The following is a 20,221-nucleotide window of genomic DNA, read 5'->3' as shown; positions in this document are numbered from 1 at the left end:
CGACCTGGGTGCAAGGGGTAACCTGGCTTATGTAGATGATGTCCTCATCAAAAGTTCATCTGTGGAGGAACACATAGGGAGATCCGTTATGTTCTGACCCAGTTGAGGGCCGCCGGAGCAAAACTTTCCTTTCAGAAAGCACAGTGGTGTAGAACCCGTGTTAATTTCTTGGGGCATGAGATTACTCCTCAGGGTCTCTGTCCCCAAGAAAAGAAAGTGGAAGCACTCCAGAAACTGAAAGACCCCACAACTCTGTGGGAACTAAGGAGCCTCCTTGGACTGACTAATTACAGCAGAAAGTTCATTGAAGGCTACGCAGAGATCACTAGACCCCTGATTGATCTCTTGAAGGGGGGGGTCAAGTGGGAATGGGGTCCAGAACAATCCGAGGCAGTAAGACAACTCAAAAGAGGTCTCTCACAAGCGCCTTGCCTAGCTTACCCTGTCAGAAACAAGGAGTTCTTCCTGGAGACAGGGTTCTCTAATACGTGCTTGACGGCAGTATTATAGCAAAAGCATGACAAGGTCAATAAGGTAATCTCCTATGCGAGCAAAACTTTATCCTCTGTGGAGGAGAAATTCAACGATTGTGAGAAGGCACTCCTGGCAACGGTGTGGGCATTGAAGAATTACCGCCCGTTCATCCATGGGGAACACATCATAGTGGAGACGCCAAACCAGCCTCTGCAATATCTCCAAAGTGACAGAATCCGGGCCGGAAATGTGAGTAATTCCCGAATTACTTCCTGGATTCTGTCAATGCAAGGCTTTCCTGTGGAGGTCAGATATGGCCAAAACAAGAAGAGTCCCCTCGCGCAAGGTCTGGCTGACTTGCATGATTGTGCCAGAGAAAACTGTCTTGAGGACGAAAGTCTAAAAATCAAGGACAACATGGAGGCATACCTTAATTCCCCACACAAAGTCTTTGAAGAAGACAAGTGTGAGGGAATGCCCACTGTCTATGTGGATGAATGCTCGTACCATGTTGACAACGGGGAGAAAGAACTGGTGGCCGGTGTAGGGAATGCATGGGTGAATGAGTCCCCAGAACCCTCCGCTGGATACAAAATTGGTCCCCGAAGTAGTCAGGTGGCAGAATTGATGGCTGTGCATCAAGCCATCCTCACTGCTGTCCAACATCAACTCCACGAACTGGTCATAATCACAGATTCTGATTACGTACGGAACGGGTTCGTGGAGCACCTGGTCAACTGGAAAACCAGAGGCATGTTATGCGCTAATAACAAACCCCTGAAACATGGGAAATTAATCCAAAACATTGATGATCTGGTCACATCGAATGGGATGACCATCTACTGGAAAAAGATCAAGGGTCATTCCAAAGTAGAGGGACCAGACAAAACTGGAAATGACTTAGCTGATCAGCTGGCCAAAACCGGGGCCATCCAAGGGGATCTAATTGAGATTGAGTCCCCGTTGGGGGAAATGCAGGTCACTGCTATCACTAGGTCCCAGACAAATGCTCACAATGATCTTTCAATTGCACAATGGAGTAAGGAGACCCCTGATGCTGATTTGATTACTGCTCAGAAGGGGGATCCAATAATTGGTAAATTTTACCAACACATTGAGGACCCTGAGAACTTTCCCCTGACGGATACCGATTACAACGGGAAAGAGGACCTTAGAGTGTTGATGAAATGTCCAAAAATGTTCCGGATCCAAGACGGTTTGTTGGTAAGGGAATCCCAAGCTGGCCATGATCAGTGGGTGGTTCCTACCTCCTTCCGAAGCCTGATGTTAAGTCACGCCCATGATGCGGCTACCACCGGTCATAGGGGGTTTCATACAACACTTGAGATCTTAAGAGAGGTTGCATACTGGCCACACATGGGGCAGGACCTCGACCAATACTTGAAGGGGTGTCTTGTGTGTGCACAATTTCAGCCATCATCCCTCACACACCGTGCGCCTCTCCAAAAGAGGGGGATGACACTGCCATGATCAGATTTACAAATCGACTTTGTAGGCCCCGTGATTCGCTCCGCCAGGGGGAATAAGTACATGTTGACTGTGACATACTTGTTTACCAAGTGGGTGGAATGTCTCCCAGCCCCAAACTGCAAGGCAGAAAAGGCAGCTGCCTTGATGATAAACCACATCTTTTCCCGTTTTGGTCTACCTCAAAGGATTGAGTCCGACAGAGGTAGCCACTTCACCAGTGAAGTGATGACAAAGATGTGGGAGATACTGGGGGTCAAAAGGAAGTTACATATTGCTTACCGGCCAGCTTCTTCTGGAGCAGTGGAGAGATACAAGCGAACCATTGTGAGCATATTAAAGAAGTTTGTGGCAGATTCTGGGTCAAGTTGGGATATCCGATTACCTCTGGTCCTAATGGCCATCAGATCTACCCCGTCATCTGCAACCAAAATGTCACCATTCGAGTTTATGACTGGACGCAAGATGGTGCTTCCGCAGCATTTGCTCTACAGGACCCAAGAGCAGACACTAATAAATGCCTCCACAAATCATGAGTATGTGGAGAATTTAAGAAAACACCTTCAGCATGCTTTTGCCTATGCTCAGCGGAATCTAGAAAGATCAGCTGATAGCATGAAGACCCACTATGACCTGAAAACTTCCCGGAAGGAATATCAGGAGGGGGACCGGGTCTATTTATACAACTTTCAAAGAAACCAGGCAAAACAGCGAAAATTCTTGCCTACATAGAAGGGACCCTTTGAGATTATAGACAAGATCTCCCCTGTGGCCTACAAGATCCGCATCCCCAAAGGCGGTTTGGCAGAGGGGGAAGACAAGTGGGTCCACATAAACCAGTTGAAGTGTTGCCATCCCAGGCACACTTTGCAGCAACTGGAGGAGTCCTCTGCAATCCCAGAGGGTACCGTTCCAGAGTAATTCAATTCCAACCCTAAAAGATCCTACATATAGCCTATCAAATTCTGTGTTTCTCAAGTTTATGTGTTCCTGTCGCTTAATTTAAAAAAATGTGCATGTTCATATCTGTTGAGTTCTAAAAAATATATGCCACCCCACTATATCAATGGTGGGGGAGAAATGTCCATGAATAGGTATTGCCGCTTTTCCTTTGTCGTCCTAGGAAAAAGAAAACCTGGAGACTGGCCAAGGAGGACGATCTGGAGACCGGGAGCAGAGACCCAAGGGGCCCGGGGTACCGCCCAATATTCCCATCAGGACCGGCGAGGAGAACCGATCGATCAGTACCGGATGGAGGAAAGGATGCTGAACTGTGCCATTTGCAGAATTGGAAGAAGATTATGCGGACATACCAGTGCGTGGGTCATCACCTTCTGTGCACCCGACTGCCCATCGACTCAAATTCAAAGTGCAGTCGCGTGGGGGGGCTTTGTTGGGTGTCCTGACCCACGTTTGAGCTATCATGCTGCAACATTTGGTGCTGTGGGCTTAGAAAAATCCAAGATGGCCAAAAATCCCACATGTGCGCCAGAATCCAGGAGAACCACGCAGTTTGTGCACACACCAAAATGGCTGCCTAACTTGCCACCCACCAGTGCGAGCATGATGGGCCAGGGTGCCATGAGTGGAATAGGTGTCAAAGGTAAAACAGCAGCGTCTGTTAGCTCAAAAACACTTTAAAATTACCTTTGGTTTCTCTGAATGCCAGCTCAAAATGCCTATTTTCAAACATTGCAACACATCCAAAAATCTCACTGAACACCAGCGGACATCTGGCAGAATGAAGTATGTGTGCATACTAAATCTGGGAAGATGAAGAGCCCAAAACAATGTTCATAACAAAACTGGCTGGGCTCTGCAGGTCTGCAGCAGCCTAACTGAAACTGGATTTAAAACTACAAAAAATCGAAAATGTTTAAATTAACTGAGTGACCTACTTTTGAGTGTCACATAGGTTGTAACTGTTAAAATGTCATAGTTTTGAACTTAGAATCAGCATTCTAGCTGCATATGTAAAAATTGTCTTGACTTAAACTGGGGAACAAAAAGTGACATTTTACCTGAAACCTGGCTTAAGGAAACTGGAATTCTGCCAGACAGCTACCCCTGACAGGGGTGGGGCTTGCCCAACAAATGCATTCCGAGGCCTGGCTACATTCTGTTGCTCCTGCCAAAAGGAGGTCACACACTCTCTGATTGAATTACCAGGGGACTGCTAGAGACTAAACAAAGGACCCAGGCAGAGGGTTTATTGGGGGGAGGTCATAAATGGCTTCCTCTTGAACAATGGGCCTTCCAGGGCCCAGGCAGATGGTTTATTGGGGGGGCCGTAAAATAGCTTCCTCTTGGCAGAAGCTGGGAGGGGCAGGGTCTCTGAGCTTGGCAGAAACTGGATAAACTGGTTTCTACACCATGTGACCTGGGAAGACACACCCCTGTTGGCCAGAATATGATTATAAGAAAGATGTATAACTCATGGTGCGGACTTGTCAAAATTAGCTAAATGATACCATAATTCTTGTGATTTTTCTGTGCACGTTTTAAGATGCGTTGGGAATTTGTGTGATGTTCTGGGGCAAAACCCCGCCATTTATTGATACTACAGACTGTGTGTTTAAGCTAGAGACATGAGAATTTACTGGAGTATGTATGGACAGGCCGTGTATATGTGTATAATTTTTAATGAAAAACCAATATTGCAAAACCAGTTAAAAAAAGCAAAATGTTGCCATTTCTGAATGCAAGCTCCCAGGAAGAGCAGAGTTTGAACAGAGTATACCTCATGTGATATGTGATGGGTGCATGTAATTTTAAACAAATGTGTACCTGTGCAAATATGTATTTGGGTCAAATATAGATTTGTGTGCAATTTGACAGGGGAGTATCCTTTCTGCAGACCATAAAACAACATCACCATGACACACATTTCCTTCCCCCAATCAAAGCAGTGCGGAAAGCTTGACCAAAGGGCAGTTGAGAGAGGGGCTGGCTAGTGATGCTGCACACACACCCACTTTCAAAAGACATAAAAAGAGCCACTGGAAGCTAGAGAGGAGATTCAATTCCATTTGCTGCGGAGCATGCTGACCGACGACTTCACATCCAGAGATCCTACACTTAGACTTCCAAGCTAAACAGAGACTACAGAACTTTGAACCAAGAAGGCCCACTGCAAGCAAAAGTATTTGTCAGCAGGCCCAAAAATCATTTTCAGACTATTCACAGCCGGACCCAGCTGTTTATTCTGGCCTAAATCCCTGTGCCAGAAAGATCCAGAAGCAGTGCTGTACTCAGAGAAAGCAGAGCAGTATCCAGAACCAGAGGCCAGAGATCCAGAGTGACCCAGACCGCTGTTAGTAGAACCAGAGTAAGGGTAGGCCAGCCCCAACCACTTTTAGATGTTTATATTTATATAAATGAATCTTTAGACTTTTACCCGAAAACCAAGCAAAGGTTAAAACCAACCTTGATTGTGGTGGTGAATGATACAGTGTATTCTGGCACGCAACAGCAGTATATATAGCCAGCTACAGTACTCATTGTCTTAGGTTTAATTTCATAGGGCATTTGTCTCTGATTGACATTGAAAACCAAGTTGACAAGGAACCACAGAAACCCATATCAGTGCAACAAACACCTGTAACTATGTGCACATTGTTGCAGGTGAAGCGATTAGTGATATCTTATTATTAGTAATGTGTCCTCAGAAGACTACATCTCACTACCTTTTACCTTTAGTTAAAAAGAATCATGCAGTCTTGTTAATGGACCAGGTCAAGGTCCTACTTAGAAGTTAAGGGTTGGCAATGTGCTTGAGTCTCATGTTTGACCAGGCAGAATGTTGGCAATGGAGTGTCTGGCATGGCCATCATCAGAATGAAAATGGTAATGTATGATGGTTAAAATTCAGATGGAATATACACTTTGGAACCTAGTTTATGCCTGCAGGAAGACCATGTCATCCGAGAAGATAGTTAGCAGATGGAGGAGAAAATGTCCAAACAGCAGGCTTGAAGACCGCAGCCGAACTTGCACTTAGTGATTTGGTAGTAAAGGCATGGGATGCTACGGATGCAGTTGTCCAAACACGTAGGCCAACAGAAAATCTACCATGTCAGAATATTTAAAAAATCACATTTATTTTGTAAATATTTTGTTATATTCTTATGCTTTTACATACAAAAGGCCACATTAAGGCTTGTTGGCACTACACTCCAGCAAACCCTTGCATTTCAGTATTTGATTGATGATCTCGTGGTCTTTTTATCCTTATTTATACATCTACAAGAAGGCCATCCATGTCTTATAGAAAATCTTTATTTAAATTAGATCTCTTTTTAATACATGTGACTTTTACATGTGTACATTTTTACATAGTTCAAGAGCGTGAGACGCTTCAGAATCCATCATCGTAGAACCTCTCGAGGTCATCTGGCAACCGAGCCAGGCCCTTAAAAATAATCAATTAGGAAGTCTTTTGCTTCTCAGCTTTCTCCTCCTCTATGGCTAGAACACGCTCTCTTTCTTTGATCAGCTGTACTCCGCAGTAGGTGATGAACCAGATGGACATTGTACTGAAGGGAAAACCTAAAAGAGATCAATGAAAAACACATCACAACCTGTCTGGTAGGACTCAAGGATTCACAAATGTTTGAATTCCCCAAGGTACTTAATGTTCTAACAACACCCACCAAGAAGAAATGCACCAATGTATAATGCTTCAAAGCTCCTCACACAAGTCTCAACATTAAGTATCAGCAACAAATGTTTCATGCTAGGGGAATGACCTCACGACTGGGCAGCTACTACATCTTGCCTGCCTGGATCTGCCACCAGTATTGCCTGCATTGTTTTGTGTGATCGGCGAGGGCCTTCCAACATAGCCTCCCTGCACGGTTTTACAAACAGCTGATCCAACATCCTCCCGGGACACCTGCCAGCTCGCCTGATTGGCTGAGCATTTTCTACTTCTGCAGGGAGTTGCCATAACCAGCAGGTGATCACCGGCCCCCTCATAGGGCCTCCATCTAAGGGCCAGGGCTCACCCTGTCTGGCCATGTCCAGGGTTGAAAGGAAAACCCCTCCCTGCTGGTACTTTGGAACGCTACCAAATGATTCACAAAGATTTGAACCCCAGCACACTATAATCTCGGTCGAAACCTTGACTTCAAATTGCCCTGGTGAGCAATATGGATAGCATTGGTTCTCCCAACTTCCATGGAGACTATATCTGATCAAATAGTTACCTGCCTCTATTTCTACCTGCCTAATCTTTAACCTCTAATCTCTGTACTTTCTGTACTTTGCATCTTATGTGTCTCATACTGATTGTTTCTCTACTGCTTTCTTAATGCCCTGCTTCAAAATGAAAAAAGGAAAACAAATAATGTAAAACTCTGTTCTATTCTTGGTGTGCTTCCAACTGTGCATCCTCCACTTTGTACTGCTTTTTAGTGCTTTCTGCCATAATTCGAATTTAGGTGTGCTTCCAACTGTGCATCCTCCATTTTGTACTGCTTTTTAGTGCTTTCTGGCAGAATTCGAATTTAGGTGTGCTTTCCAATTTCCTATTGGCGCTGGGCGTAGTAGTGTGTTTGGTACTGCATTGACAGCAGGAGCTTGTCATTTTTGAGTAGCTATCCTGCAAACTTCAGTCCGTTTCCCCTTTCAACACCCAAGAGGAGCTGCAATACGAGAAAAACACCACATCGGTGTGGAGCGCAGCGCCGTTCATATAGCAGTGTGTTTGGGTAAGGTTGCAGCACACTTTTCTTCCTCTTTTGGCTAGGCTTCATTTACACTTCATTTAAGATGCTCAACTTGCATTTGTCTGATGATTGCCAAATTTGTTCCCAGTTGTGACTGGGGAGTGTGGGCCACCAAAGGAGACTCATAGCCCCACACGCTACTCTCCCATGGCATTAATACAGTGATCTGTGAAATCCGTTTTGCATCGATTTGACAGAGGTGATTAGGCTTTGACTTTAAGCCAGAACCTGATTTACTTTAATTGAGTGGGTACATATGTATGATCTAAGGAGTGGAAAAACTCTCATGTCTTATCACACTAAACTGAATTACATTACAGACACTGAAAAGCTAGTCGCCATTAACTTGCCTCTTCCCAAGTCTCCAGACGGCAAATTGAATGCAGAAATGCTGGTAGCCATGAACTTGCCGCTTCCCTGGTCCTCTGAGGGAATTACCGCTAAGCAAATCTACGTTGGGTCTGAACCCTTGACGAGGAAGGATGATGCACAGCTGGCCGCAAAGGTGGATGATTTTTAGCGGTTTGTCCGCACCTGAAGCCAGTTCTTACGGAAATGAGCTCAATGATTACATCTTTTTTCCCTAAAACCTCTAAATTAAAGGGAAATGAAGTGATGACAGTGCAAAAGGGGGAAAGGATCCCCACCCGCTGAAAGCAATACAAATCTACCATGTGAAACATCACAAGAGACCATTGGGGATAGGTTATCAGTGAGTGACATTAATGATATGATATGATATTTTATTTATATCGCGCTCATACACAAGTGTTTCAGAGCGTGAACAAGCAAAGGGGGGGGGCAAGACAGAAACAAAAACAATGATCTCACTAGGCCCAGTGACATTGAGAACACGCAAGTGCATGGAAAAAGGGAAATGGGAAAGTGCATGGAAGGGGGAGAGGTGGAAAGTGTGGAACAGAGGAGAGAAATAGAATAAATAATAAGTGTAATAAATAAATAAAAAGGCAGTGAAAAACTGGTAGTGCAGCCAGCAAGTGGCAAGTGCATGATTAGTCAGATAGGGTATTATCTGATAAGTGCAGAGAAAAATGGGGGACTGTATGGGTACATAGAACAGTTCCCAGTGCAAGGGGTGGCCCGAAGGCAGTGCAGGAGGGAGGCAGGGTGAGCAGGTACCTAGGTCCGAAGGACAGAGGGTGACCAGGTGCACAATGCCGAGAGAGAAAGACAGAATCAGCAGGGTAGAAGAGGGGGAAGGCAGAAGCGAAGAGGAAGGTCTTGAGGTGCTTCCTGGACCGGAGATAGTTCTCCTCAAGTTTCAAGGTGGCTGGGAGGCTGTTCCAAAGGGAGGCCCCAGACGAAGACAGAGATCTGCCCCCAGCTTGTTTCTTTGAAAAACAACTGACCCAGAGAGAGTTTGAAGTAGAGGAGAGAAGGGCTCGAGAGGGGAGGTACCTCAGCTCTGTGGACCTTAGCGCTGTGGACACACCTCCAGCCTTTGGGGTTACAACTGCCAAATTAAAATGCTGATTGGATGTGGATCGGAGTACAATTGACATGCCGACTGGGGGTGGTGAAAGATTTGATCAGGACATCGATTCTTCTTTCTTTGACTCTCCTCCGATGCCCCTCTCGCCCTACACCAGGAGCTAATATTTGCTGGAACTTACCTACTAACTACACATTAATGGAAATTAGTACCCAGGAAGGGGGGGTGGCAGCCTCCCAGCCAATTGGGAGGCTCAGAATGAGGGCGTTACCAGACAGTAATCCCTCAGCCCTGAGCGTCCTCAGGGCTGGCGGCCACCATCTCTCCACCACTTCAGGTAATGCCCCGCCCCCTGCTCTGGGCTTATTGGTTAATTAATCAGGTCCTCTGTATTCTGGTCTCTCTTAATGAGGGACTGAAAATGGAGGTTAAGGAGAACTCAGTTGTTCTTGAATCGCTACTAACTTTGACAATATCAAATTTCACGTGGCGGCCAAGGAATTCTTATTTAATCATGATAACTACAAGTGGGGGAGGGAGAGTTGTCAGTGTACAGCCCCCATGTGTGTAAGCTACCAGCACCGTTGTTACCTGACCGGTAAACTACGAGTTCTGTGAACGGGTGCCTTTCAGCCCGCCAGGCCTGACCTGGCAGGCAGAACGGCACTGCTCGCAGAGCTTGACGGATTCACTGGCACCATTCATGAATGGTGCTGGTGCCTCCATCCTCCCCATTCCCATTGAGGCCAATGGGACTCAATGAGAACGGGGAGTAATTTTTACCGGCACCTGGCAATGGGGAATTACCGGGACCGCAGGGGCTGTAATGCCCCAGCAATTCCCCATTGCTGGGTGCCAGTAAAAAATTACTCCGGTGGCAGCGGCGCCTTTTTTACCAACACGGCCACTGCCAGGGTCATAATAAGGCCCAATAATTTGGTGGCGCAAGTGGCTAATGACATTAAATCCTTTAAGGATATTAGTGACTCCGGTGGAAGTTTGCTGGCTCATTGTGTTACGTTACCTCCTGTGTGGGGCACGGTTTCTACCTCAGTTGTGCCTTTAACATCAGTTTCCCTTCTAGAGTCAGAGGATGAGGTGATCTGTGTTTCATCTAGCTGCCCTCCATTTAACACTCATATTGAATCGGAGGCATCAGTCTTTGTTTTGAAAATACAGAGTCTACTATTCCTACAACAGTGACTTACACAGCAAAAGAAAAACATTGGATTAGGAGAAGCCCCCAAGTTCTGAAAACTAAGACTTGTCGTGCCCTTAAGGCAAAAATACACCTGTCCAAACAATGTATACGTTCTTTTTTAAATCAACCAACTGTGAAGATGGTATGGACCAATTCAGCTATGAATGTTAAACAAATCCCCCCAGCCAGGGTTCTTTCTGCAGAAACACCTGTTGGACAATTTACTTACTTTCAACCAGCCAGGGCTTTTTTCTGCAGAAATATCAATTGGACAATTCACTCATTCTCATCCAGATGTCGTGGTTAAGCATGGAATTTCGAAAATGAGTTCCCTACTGTTTAGGTATGGGGGGGAGGGGCCCTTATTCCAGACATTGCAGGTGGGAACACAGCATGTAGACCCCTTATATGGGGAGACTGTCCCTGCACTACGAAGGAACCAGTTGGATGTGGTATAGGTTTGGAGAGTAGTCAGCAGGCTGGAGGAGGTTAAAGAAATGCAGTTTAACAGGGACCTGCTGTAATCATGACTCCTCCTTCTTTTTATCTGACCGTCGCCAAACACTCTCTGTACCTACATTTCTCTCTGGCTCACACTCTTTATCTTGTGGTGTTCCTCAAGGCTCTGCCTTGTCCCCCATGCTGTTTAATCTCTATGTACAGCCGCTAGTCCTTCTCATCCGCTTCCACGGCCTCAGATGCTACGCTTATGCAGATGACACCGACATTTTAGTTAGGTTTGACCAAGATCAGACTGAGGTGTCGGGCCGGCGAGTTTCTGGTTGCCGTGAGGAGCTGGATGGATAGCAACTGGTTAAAGTGAATGGGGAAAAATGGAAGTACTGGTGGTGGGTTCTTCTAAAATCATTCCCTGGAGTTTTTCTTGCTGTCCATCTGTTCTTGGGGACCTTCCTACTCCGGAGTCCTCGGTTAAGAACTTGGGGGTCTATCGATCCTCCTCCATGTCAATGGCCACCCAGGTAAGTGTGGTCTGTAAAATGGGTTTATACTCCCCGAGGGTGCGCTGGAGGAAACTTCCTTTTCTGTCAGTTGATTTCAGCCATCAGGTAGTGGCGTCCCCGATTACCAGCTGCATTGACTACTGCAATGCTCTCTATCTAGCCCAGCAGAGGGGTCTGATACAGAGACTGCAGCGGCTGCAAAATATGGCCACTAGGGTGGCCACAGGCTCCCCCTATGGAGCTCATATCAGCCCAGTCCTTAGTTCCCTTCATTGGCTTCCAGTGGCCAAAATGATTCATTTCCAAGACCTCTGCTTGGTTCATCGGGCTTTCTATCTTCAAGGGCCAGAATACTTGCAAGCATAATTTCGACCTTACATTCCTGGCCGTCTGCTGCGATCTAAGACAGCCAATCTTGTGGTCATTCCTACATTTCGGCAAAAACGGGTTGGGGGCAGGGCTTTCTCCGTGTTAGCAGGAACTCTTTGGAATGATCTGCCGATGGCTCTGCGGAGTATAGAGAACCATCTGTAATTTCGCAGCCTCTTAAAAACTCTCCTCTTTTAGAACTCTCCTGTATATACTATGCTATATGTCTATATTATGCACAATGTATATTCTCCCTATTGTCCTGCATTATGTAATTTCTACTATGTATAACTACCATCTGTAAGCATGCGTAACCTGTAAAGTTTAAAGTATCCTTGAACAACGCGCCCGGTTACCCTCGGGTTTGGTGCGCGCTATAAATAATAAACAAACAAACAAACAAACAATGTGTTGGTCTGACCTAGTATCCTAGCACCATGATACCTTAGGGTGAACGTGCGCTCTACAAGTACTCTTAACATAACATGTCTACTGCAGATTACCTTCAATCCCGACCTGTATTCCAGGGGTAGGGGGTGGTTGTGATCTCCTCCTTGGCAAGGTCATTAGACACTCCCGTGCTTGAAAGCAGACAGGCTTTCACTTTGCTAACTGCTCCCTCTTTAGGGGTCCAATCATAACTTTCAGATCGACTAGAGGGAGGAGGGCTTGTAAAGGTGCCCTTGGTAGGGCCAAAGAGTACACTTAATGAGGGAGAAGAGATTTTTATTCTGGTTCAGGTGGAACAGAATATGCCCCAGGTGGGGCTCAGAGTGGTACCAATGTTCCCTCAAAAAACAACTCAACTAGGTCAGCATTTAATTATGAGGATTTTTCTAACGTAATTCTTTTTGAGAGTGTTCTCCCTGAAAATAGGGTGGTGACTCTGAGGCGAACTGCAATCTTACAGTTGCTCTCAGAGATACGGTTTATCAGGAATTTCATCCAATGACCTGTCGAGGGTCGACTTTATTGATCGCTACAGGACGGACCGCTCACTTGTATATTGCAATTCTAAGTTCCTGTTTGACTCAATCATGCGAGAAAAGGAAAGTTTTAGAGTATTTGGATTTGATCCCCAACATTATAAGGGGGAGCCTAAGCAATGTAACATGGAAAGTGGGAGGGACGGTGAACGGGCCCCGCGAGTAGAAATTTAGCAGCTGAAACAAAACCGTAAGACCTCTGATGACACTAACAACTAGTCCTGGCTGTTGGATGCAATGCAACATAAATGATCGTAACCAAACGACTCTTAGCCCCTTAACTGCATAGTTTAATATGCTCTTGTGAAATTCTAGAGGTCATGGGCACCTGTTTTCTGTGTTGATGTAGGAGAGACATTTCTATCTTTTTTGATCATTGCTTTACAGGAAACCTGGTTAACCAGACCCCCCTCTCTGGATAGTATTGATGTGTCTTTTCAGGGCACCAAACAGGGTCCGTGGGTCGCCCATCCGGAGGACTGGTAACACTTATCAAATCATCTAGTGCGATTGCAGTCACTGAGGGTTTTGAGATATGCTTTGGAGTCCTGGCTGCGCATATTAGGATGTTGACATGGGAACCAGTGGATTATTTATGTCTACTGGCATGATGGGGTTGGGAACCTGGAGGACCTATTAAAACATGTCTCCGAATGTGTGTTGAATGGATCGCCAGATACCCGGCTAGCCATGTAGTCCTGCTTGGCGACTTGAACTCAGAATGTGTTAACGCCGAACTTTGGGAAGAGATTGGTAAAAGGGGAATGTGGAGCAAAAACAAAAGAGGAAATGGAAGGCTCTGGCTCTCCTGTTTGGGTGGCTTAGGCTTAACCCTTTTGAATGACTGCTTTTGCGCTCCCATAAATGTTGTGCCTACATGGACAAATGGTTCTAGGTGATCTATTTTGAATTATGTCTTTGTGGATGTTTGGATGCTTACCAGATGCACTAAATTCGTGGTTACACCTACATCTCACAGCGATCATGCTATGGTGGAAGCTTCGTTTCACATTTATTTGGTCAAAGGAGGCCGTCAAGTCAGAGGTTCAGGGGATTTGCATTTTAATCTCGCTGGTAACTGCATCACTAGGAATCTGAGTAGGATATTGAGCCCCGTTCACCCGAGTACTGGGTTATTTAATCAATGCTTGTTGTGCTCAATAAATTAGAATTTGTAAAGACTTGTTGGTGCTATGTTTATTGTTAGATGTCAGCCACATGTGTTTTGACCCTAAATGTTCTTTCTCAAGGTGTGTGAAATATTGGTCAGTCATTGCTCGGGGTAGGTGTTGATGTGTGTTCGGGGTGCACTTGTGGTTGGTATCCCCGGTATGGTCAGTGACCAATAGAATCCTTAAAGGGGACGGTGGTCCGGTGTCCACGTGTTATGCCTGGTGTAGTGTCCGGAGCAAATTAATTGCTAAGTAGCATGATATGTATGCCTATTGGGGCATGTACGTTTAGGAGCAGCAGTACTGGCAATCTATTGCCCCTCATCTACTTCTCACTTGGAATCTGGTTAAGTCTACAAGAGTGAACGCTCAACTGGCTACGTGTTTGAGGTTGACATCGGAGGATTGGAAGTACCTCACTTTTACTGTTGAAAAAATTGGCAAATGTGTGTGTTCACTCTTGGAGACCAGCTGGGCCACAGGCAAAGGCAGAAAAGGGGGAGGCCGTAACCCCATCAACATGCCTTTAATGAGGAAGTGGCCACCTGCAAAAATGCTATGAGAGGGAAAATTATACAGTTAACGAGGGGTGATTGTACGTCCTAGACTAGGTTGGGGATGATTAGAAAGATTTGTCACTCTTACACAAATTGGTTGCACCAGACTCGTGCTAAGAGGAGTCAGGAGGACACTGATGTAATGTTAAACTGTCTAAAGAATAAAGATACTAAAGCATTTTGGAGACTTATCAACACTATAGACGTATCACAACCCCATGTCCAAAATAATGGAGTCTTAGAATCTGTCTGGGTTTCACATTTTAGTCAGGTTTCTTCAGGTCATGCAGGGTTGGAGGGTTCTCCTCCACTGGTCTTTGGCAACAACTTCGACCTGAAGTCCCAAGATTTTGGGTATGAGAACGTGCATGAGTTAATAACAAAAATCAGTGCTTCTCATGCACCGGGACCTAATGGGTTATCCAACTACCTTTTCAAGCGTGAACCCCATGCTTGGGCAATGGTTGCTCCTGTCGTTGCTCTTTGGGAACATTTTGGCAACATGAGCTTTTCGTGCTACCAGGTCTACAGCCTTCGTTGTCCCAATCTATAAACGAGGGGAGAGAACAAGCCATCTCAATTATTGGCCCATGGCGATTCTGGATGCGGACAGCAAGGTGTTTGCCTCCCTATTGCTGTGCCATCCTGAATTGTGGGTGGGCCAGACTGGGCGACTTGTAAAATGGCAAACTGGTTTTAGACGGAAGATGGGAACATCTTTGAATGACCTAACTGTTAACCGTCTGCAGCACTTAACTTGGGGGGGAAATATGACAGTATATATGTTGCCTCCCTCGATCTAACAGCAGCATTTGATGCAGTAGACCGTAGTCAACTGTGGTCCAAGCTACACTCATTGGGTGCCTTCTGGGTTGTTAAAATTAACCATTGGCCTATATTTAAACACGGAAATCCAAGTCCACCTAAAACATTCTGTAGGTCTCTCCTGCAACATCTTGACCACTCGTGGGCTGAGGCAACGTTGCATTCTTGCAACTTGCCTGTTTAATCTGTAAATCGCTGACATTGATGACTGTTCCCTGTTGCTTTTGTTTCTCCCAAGTAGCATGGAGTTAAACAAAAATGGCTTTTTGCTATTTGATTGTACAGCTGTGGGCCTCCAGCGTTTAATCAGCGCCTTTGTGGGTTTTGTAGAAGATCACCCCTTGAAACTAGATTCTGGGAAAACGAAAGTCATTCAATTCACTAAACGTAGGAAAAGGAGTACTTTTTGTTGCCACATTGGCGAGCTTCAAGTTAGCAAAGTGAACTCTTTGACCTATCTTGTATTTTTGATTAATTCGAGACCCAGTATGGTAACTCTGTACCAGTGATTTAAAAATAGGGCCTTTAGTTTGTCAAGTTAATTGTCAAGGGTTGATTCGAAATTTGGACAATTCTCAGAGAAGTCTGTGATTCACTATTATGAATGTAAATGTGTGCCGAAGTTATTGTATGGCATAGAGACTTATTCCCTTTGTATGCTAGATTACCTCCCTGTCCTTGAGGCTAAGTTATGGAAAAGGACTTTAAAATGACCCCAGTCGCTACCAGGTGATGTTATCAGATCGGGTCCTTAAGAGCAAGAGCCCATCAGAGGTTTCTTTCACTATTGCGTAAGATCCTATGTCCAACAGAGGAATCTCTATACATGGACTTTAAACAAATTTTACAAGCCCAAGACACTGTCTGTATTCAGGCAATTTACGAGCGATGTACTTCCATTCTTGACAAATCGGTAGCTCCACAGATAAATTAGTACAAAATCCAGCAAAGATCAAGATACTTTTATATCAGCATGACTGGATTTGTACGTTGAGTCTTTGCACGCTTATCACTCGTTAAGTCATCTTAGAAGAGACCATAAAAAAACAGAAAATGTTAGCCCCATTCCTGTGTATTTATCCTGACAAACTGAATGTCAATTTTCCTTTGTTGGAATTTGATTGGAACAAAGCAAATTTTGGTGAGATACGGCATGCTTACATCTGATGAAGCATCATGCCTTGGCCAGGTGGAATCAGGATTTGGATCGCTTATAAGCCCTGGTATCCACTTCTCAGGCCCTCTTGGCGCCAGTCCTGGCGCCTTTGGCACCATGCTCATAAACAAAGATAGACATCTGCTTGTGGAACTACTTTTTAGAGCTTTCAGCTAACATGGAGGCATCCACATAGCTTGATTCCTAGAACTAAGCTATGCGGTCTAGTGTTTTGGGTGTGGTGGCCTAGGGACTACTTTACCTGGACTACTTTGCAGTGGCTATTTAAACCACACCTGAACAAGACAACACGCTTCACGTTACTTTGCTACTAGCAACGTGACACTCACCGTGTCCAGCTTTCTCACGAGCATGACGAATTCCGGACCTGCAGAAAACAAAGAACATCGTTAGCAGCAGAATCTTACCTGCAATCTCCATCCTTCACTGCTCGCAGCTCCTGGGCAGCACCGTTTGAAGAGTTTGCCGCCCGGATCGAAGGACCTAAAAAAGGGAGAAAGACATTATTAAAGGAGGTAAAAGAGACATTACAACCACAAAGCGCTTAGAGACTTACCTGGCTGGCTGATTTTCGACCGGCATAGCTCCAGAACTCCATCTGCGCTGGGAGCACACCGCGACCTACGAAAGAGAGAAAAGCACAGGTCAGTGAGGGCAAGACATTGCTGCGCTGCGCAAAGCGCCTCCTTACCGCATCATAGCGCTATTGTGCGCCATCATCTACCGGTGAGAACCAGCCTACCCAGTTCTCCAAGCGGATACTCCACGCACCTAAGGGAGATAAAAAGAGACATTTTAAAACAGAGAAAAGGCATGCAAGAATAACAACACCATCAATTGCAATAAGGCCTACCTGAAAGACACTACAAGGGCCGCAGTCAGTGAAGTAACTGGACCGCCCGTGCCCACAAAAGACAATGCGCCCCTGCCCAGAGAGCAGGATGGAGAGCTCACCAATTCCGACAACCAGGTGAGAAGAGAACCCGGAGGGGCTGAAAACACAAGGGAGGTGGGAAAAAACTTACCTTGGTCGTCCAGTCCTAATATAGCCTTCATTTCCAGGCCGAATCCCATCGACACCGGAAACTACACCAGGGAGTCATAGAGAAGGGTACCAATGACCAACTGGCTGGGTGGCGTCCCCGTGGATACCAGGTGAGCGTAACACCACCTCAAGTGTAATTGCAGTCACAGGATTCATAAAAGTGTTGAAATTGGATGTATTGCCTGATAACTAAGGTTTAAGAAGGTACTTTATGGCTCTAGTTTTCTTCTTTTTTGAGCATCTTTATTGATATTAATGAAATGTGATGAAGTATGGTGATTTGATAAACTTGATGGTGAAATTCAATGTTTTGATATTTTTAGGCATATGAAAACTTATTTTAGGAAATTTAATTTTATATTCAATGTTTTAACTTTGAATAACGTTTGTAAAGTATGTGGGTATTTTATGCATTATCTGTGTTGTGTAGTATTAAAGGTTGAATTCATTTTTAACAATATACTACAATAAACAATAACAAAAATAAAAATGTTTCCTGTTGACCTGTAATTCTGGGCAGTTCGAGGATGCTTATTGTAGTTGGCTGCCTGGCCGCCTGGTGAGATTCTATTGTTGCATAGTGCTTCTGACCTGCTACCCTCTGATTTCCCACCCCAACTGTCTCTACCCCTATGGTGCTCTCCGTCTCCCATATATTTGCTAACTGTTTCTCCATCACCTATCCATCCTCTCTCATGAAGTCTGGAAGAAAGAAACTTAAAAAGGCACTCCTTCGTTCCAACCTTGGTCTGCCCATTGCAGACACCTACATCAATGCTTCCTCCAGACAGACTATGACTGACATTCTCTTTGCTGTTCCTTTCTCTGAATTATGGGCTACGCATATGGTCTCTGTCCTCTCCTCCTAAACCATTGCTGGCGGCAACAGATGGGAAGTGCTCTTGACATCTTCCAAATCTACCATTAATGTCTATCACAATGGCACTATCATGGCCTAGGGCTCTCAGCCCAACCTCCTCCTTCTTGACAGGCGTCTTCCATCTCTCTTCAACTTCCCCCTCTCCTGCCAGCCCTCCATCCTACATCCCCCTCTCTACCCCAGTGGTGGCACCCCAACCCCGTGCCCCCCCCCTTGCAAATGTTTTAAAGGGGTCAACCAGCTCCACTTAGCTACCCTCAATACTCACTCTGCTATCAAACACTTCTCTGACATCGGTCACCTCTTTGAAGACCCTGACCGCCTTGCTCTCACTGAGACGTGGTTCAAGGCCAGTTCTGTCACTGCTTTTGACACTCTTCTCCACGGGGGCTACAAGATCCTGTGCAATCCGAGGCCATACCGGCCTGGTGGTGGAGTGGCACTGATCTTCCCTGAGTAGGTTCCTGCCTCCATCATCCCCACTCAGACCTACTCATCCTTTGAAGGCCTAGTCTGCAGGCTTTCTGTCTCACCTACCTTCACCCCTACTCTCCCTACCATCTGACAAAATGGCCTGCCACCTACTTCTGCCTTTGTGAGTGTATGGTGAAAAGGTGCACACTTAAATGTATTGGTGTGTATCTGGGTGTGCCTGTATGGTGAAAGGGTACACACTTACATGTATGGGTGGCTATGTGTGTGTGTGTGTGTGTGTGTGTGTGTGTGTGTGGTGAATGGTGTTTGTGGTGAATGGTGTGTGTGCTTGTTTTCAGGGGCGCAACAAAACCTACATTTTGGGGGGTTGCTAACCCTTCAAATGTTGGCGGAGGTGCTAACTTCATGGGTCGTGGGGCAGGGCCAAACATATTTGAGTGGGGGCATCTAACTTCTTTATGAATTCTACTGACACTATGCTAGTGCAGCTTAAATGTTACAAGCAGTTAACTCTCTCCTTTAAGTCTGAAAGTGCCGACTTATGGACTACTGTGAGAATAAGCGGTCTCCTGTCTCCTCTCTACCCTTCCAATAACCTCCCTGGCATGCAAGTACTAAATCCACATCAAGATTTCAATTGCATAAATAATTATGCATTTGAATGCAGGTACTAACATTGAAATGCTTCACGTTCTTAATTGCTGGGCCTTTGTTAACAGCAAAACCCAGGTGCCGTTTAAAATCTGTGTCCTGTTCTGTCCAGCAAAGGTTCTCTAGGTCAGCCAGGTCGAGTCCTCATAGCTCAACATTTTAGAAGGGGGGAGTGGGAGAGAGGGCTGAAGCCCAGTCAGCTCAATTGTGTTGTGCCACTACTTGTGTTTAATCCATTTGTTACTTAATGATAATCTTCATTACTCATAGCCCTAGTCTTCCTCGTCCCAGTACTTGTATATGAGGCACTTTGACTAATACACACATACTGGGATGATGTCGAAGGCTAGGTGGTAATGCCTGGCTTAGCTACCTGCAATCTTCATTATGCCTAGTCTCACTCTTCCTCATCCCAGTTCTTTCATATACGCAAGGGGCCTCATACGTAAGCACTGGGACAAGGAAAAGGGACATGGAGGTAATTCTGCGGCAAGAAGCTGATTTTGGGGGTTGAGGCAGGAGGTGGGAGGCAGAAGCGGTGTGCAGGGCATGGGGTGGGATGGGGATTGTGCAATAAATGTAATGGTCATACATGTCCAGGCCAAGCAGGCATGAAATGTGGTATTAGTGGCTAGAGAGGCATTTTGGTGCAGCCAGTCTAGTCATTTCTTAGTTTGGCTTGACTTCAACTGGGCATCTCTGATAAAGCAGTCCTGCTAAGTGTAATTACCTGGCTAGACTGGCATTTGAGTGCTGCCAGTCTAGACATTTCTTACTGCAGCATTGTATATTTTTCTGGGCATCTGTGATAAAATGA

General features: G+C 45.5%; 1 protein-coding gene across 1 annotated transcript in view; it reads right to left on the bottom strand.

Moving 5' to 3' along the window:
• Positions 1-6,222: 6,222 nt before the first annotated feature.
• HHATL (hedgehog acyltransferase like) overlaps positions 6,223-20,221 on the bottom strand; it is a 360,457-nt gene continuing 346,458 nt past the window's right edge. Inside the window, exon 12 of the mRNA XM_069647763.1 lies at positions 6,223-6,510. Within this exon, the coding sequence (XP_069503864.1) occupies positions 6,389-6,510 (122 nt within the window). The 3' untranslated portion in view covers positions 6,223-6,388. The remainder of the gene's footprint in view (positions 6,511-20,221) is intronic.

The sequence above is a fragment of the Ambystoma mexicanum genome, chromosome 2q (assembly GCF_040938575.1).
Source record: "Ambystoma mexicanum isolate Mex_15411 chromosome 2q, UKY_AmexF1_1, whole genome shotgun sequence".
Taxonomy (NCBI): Eukaryota; Metazoa; Chordata; class Amphibia; order Caudata; family Ambystomatidae; genus Ambystoma; species Ambystoma mexicanum.
The sequence above is the reverse complement of the archived record's forward strand: the minus strand, read 5'-3'. Positions and strand labels throughout refer to the sequence as shown.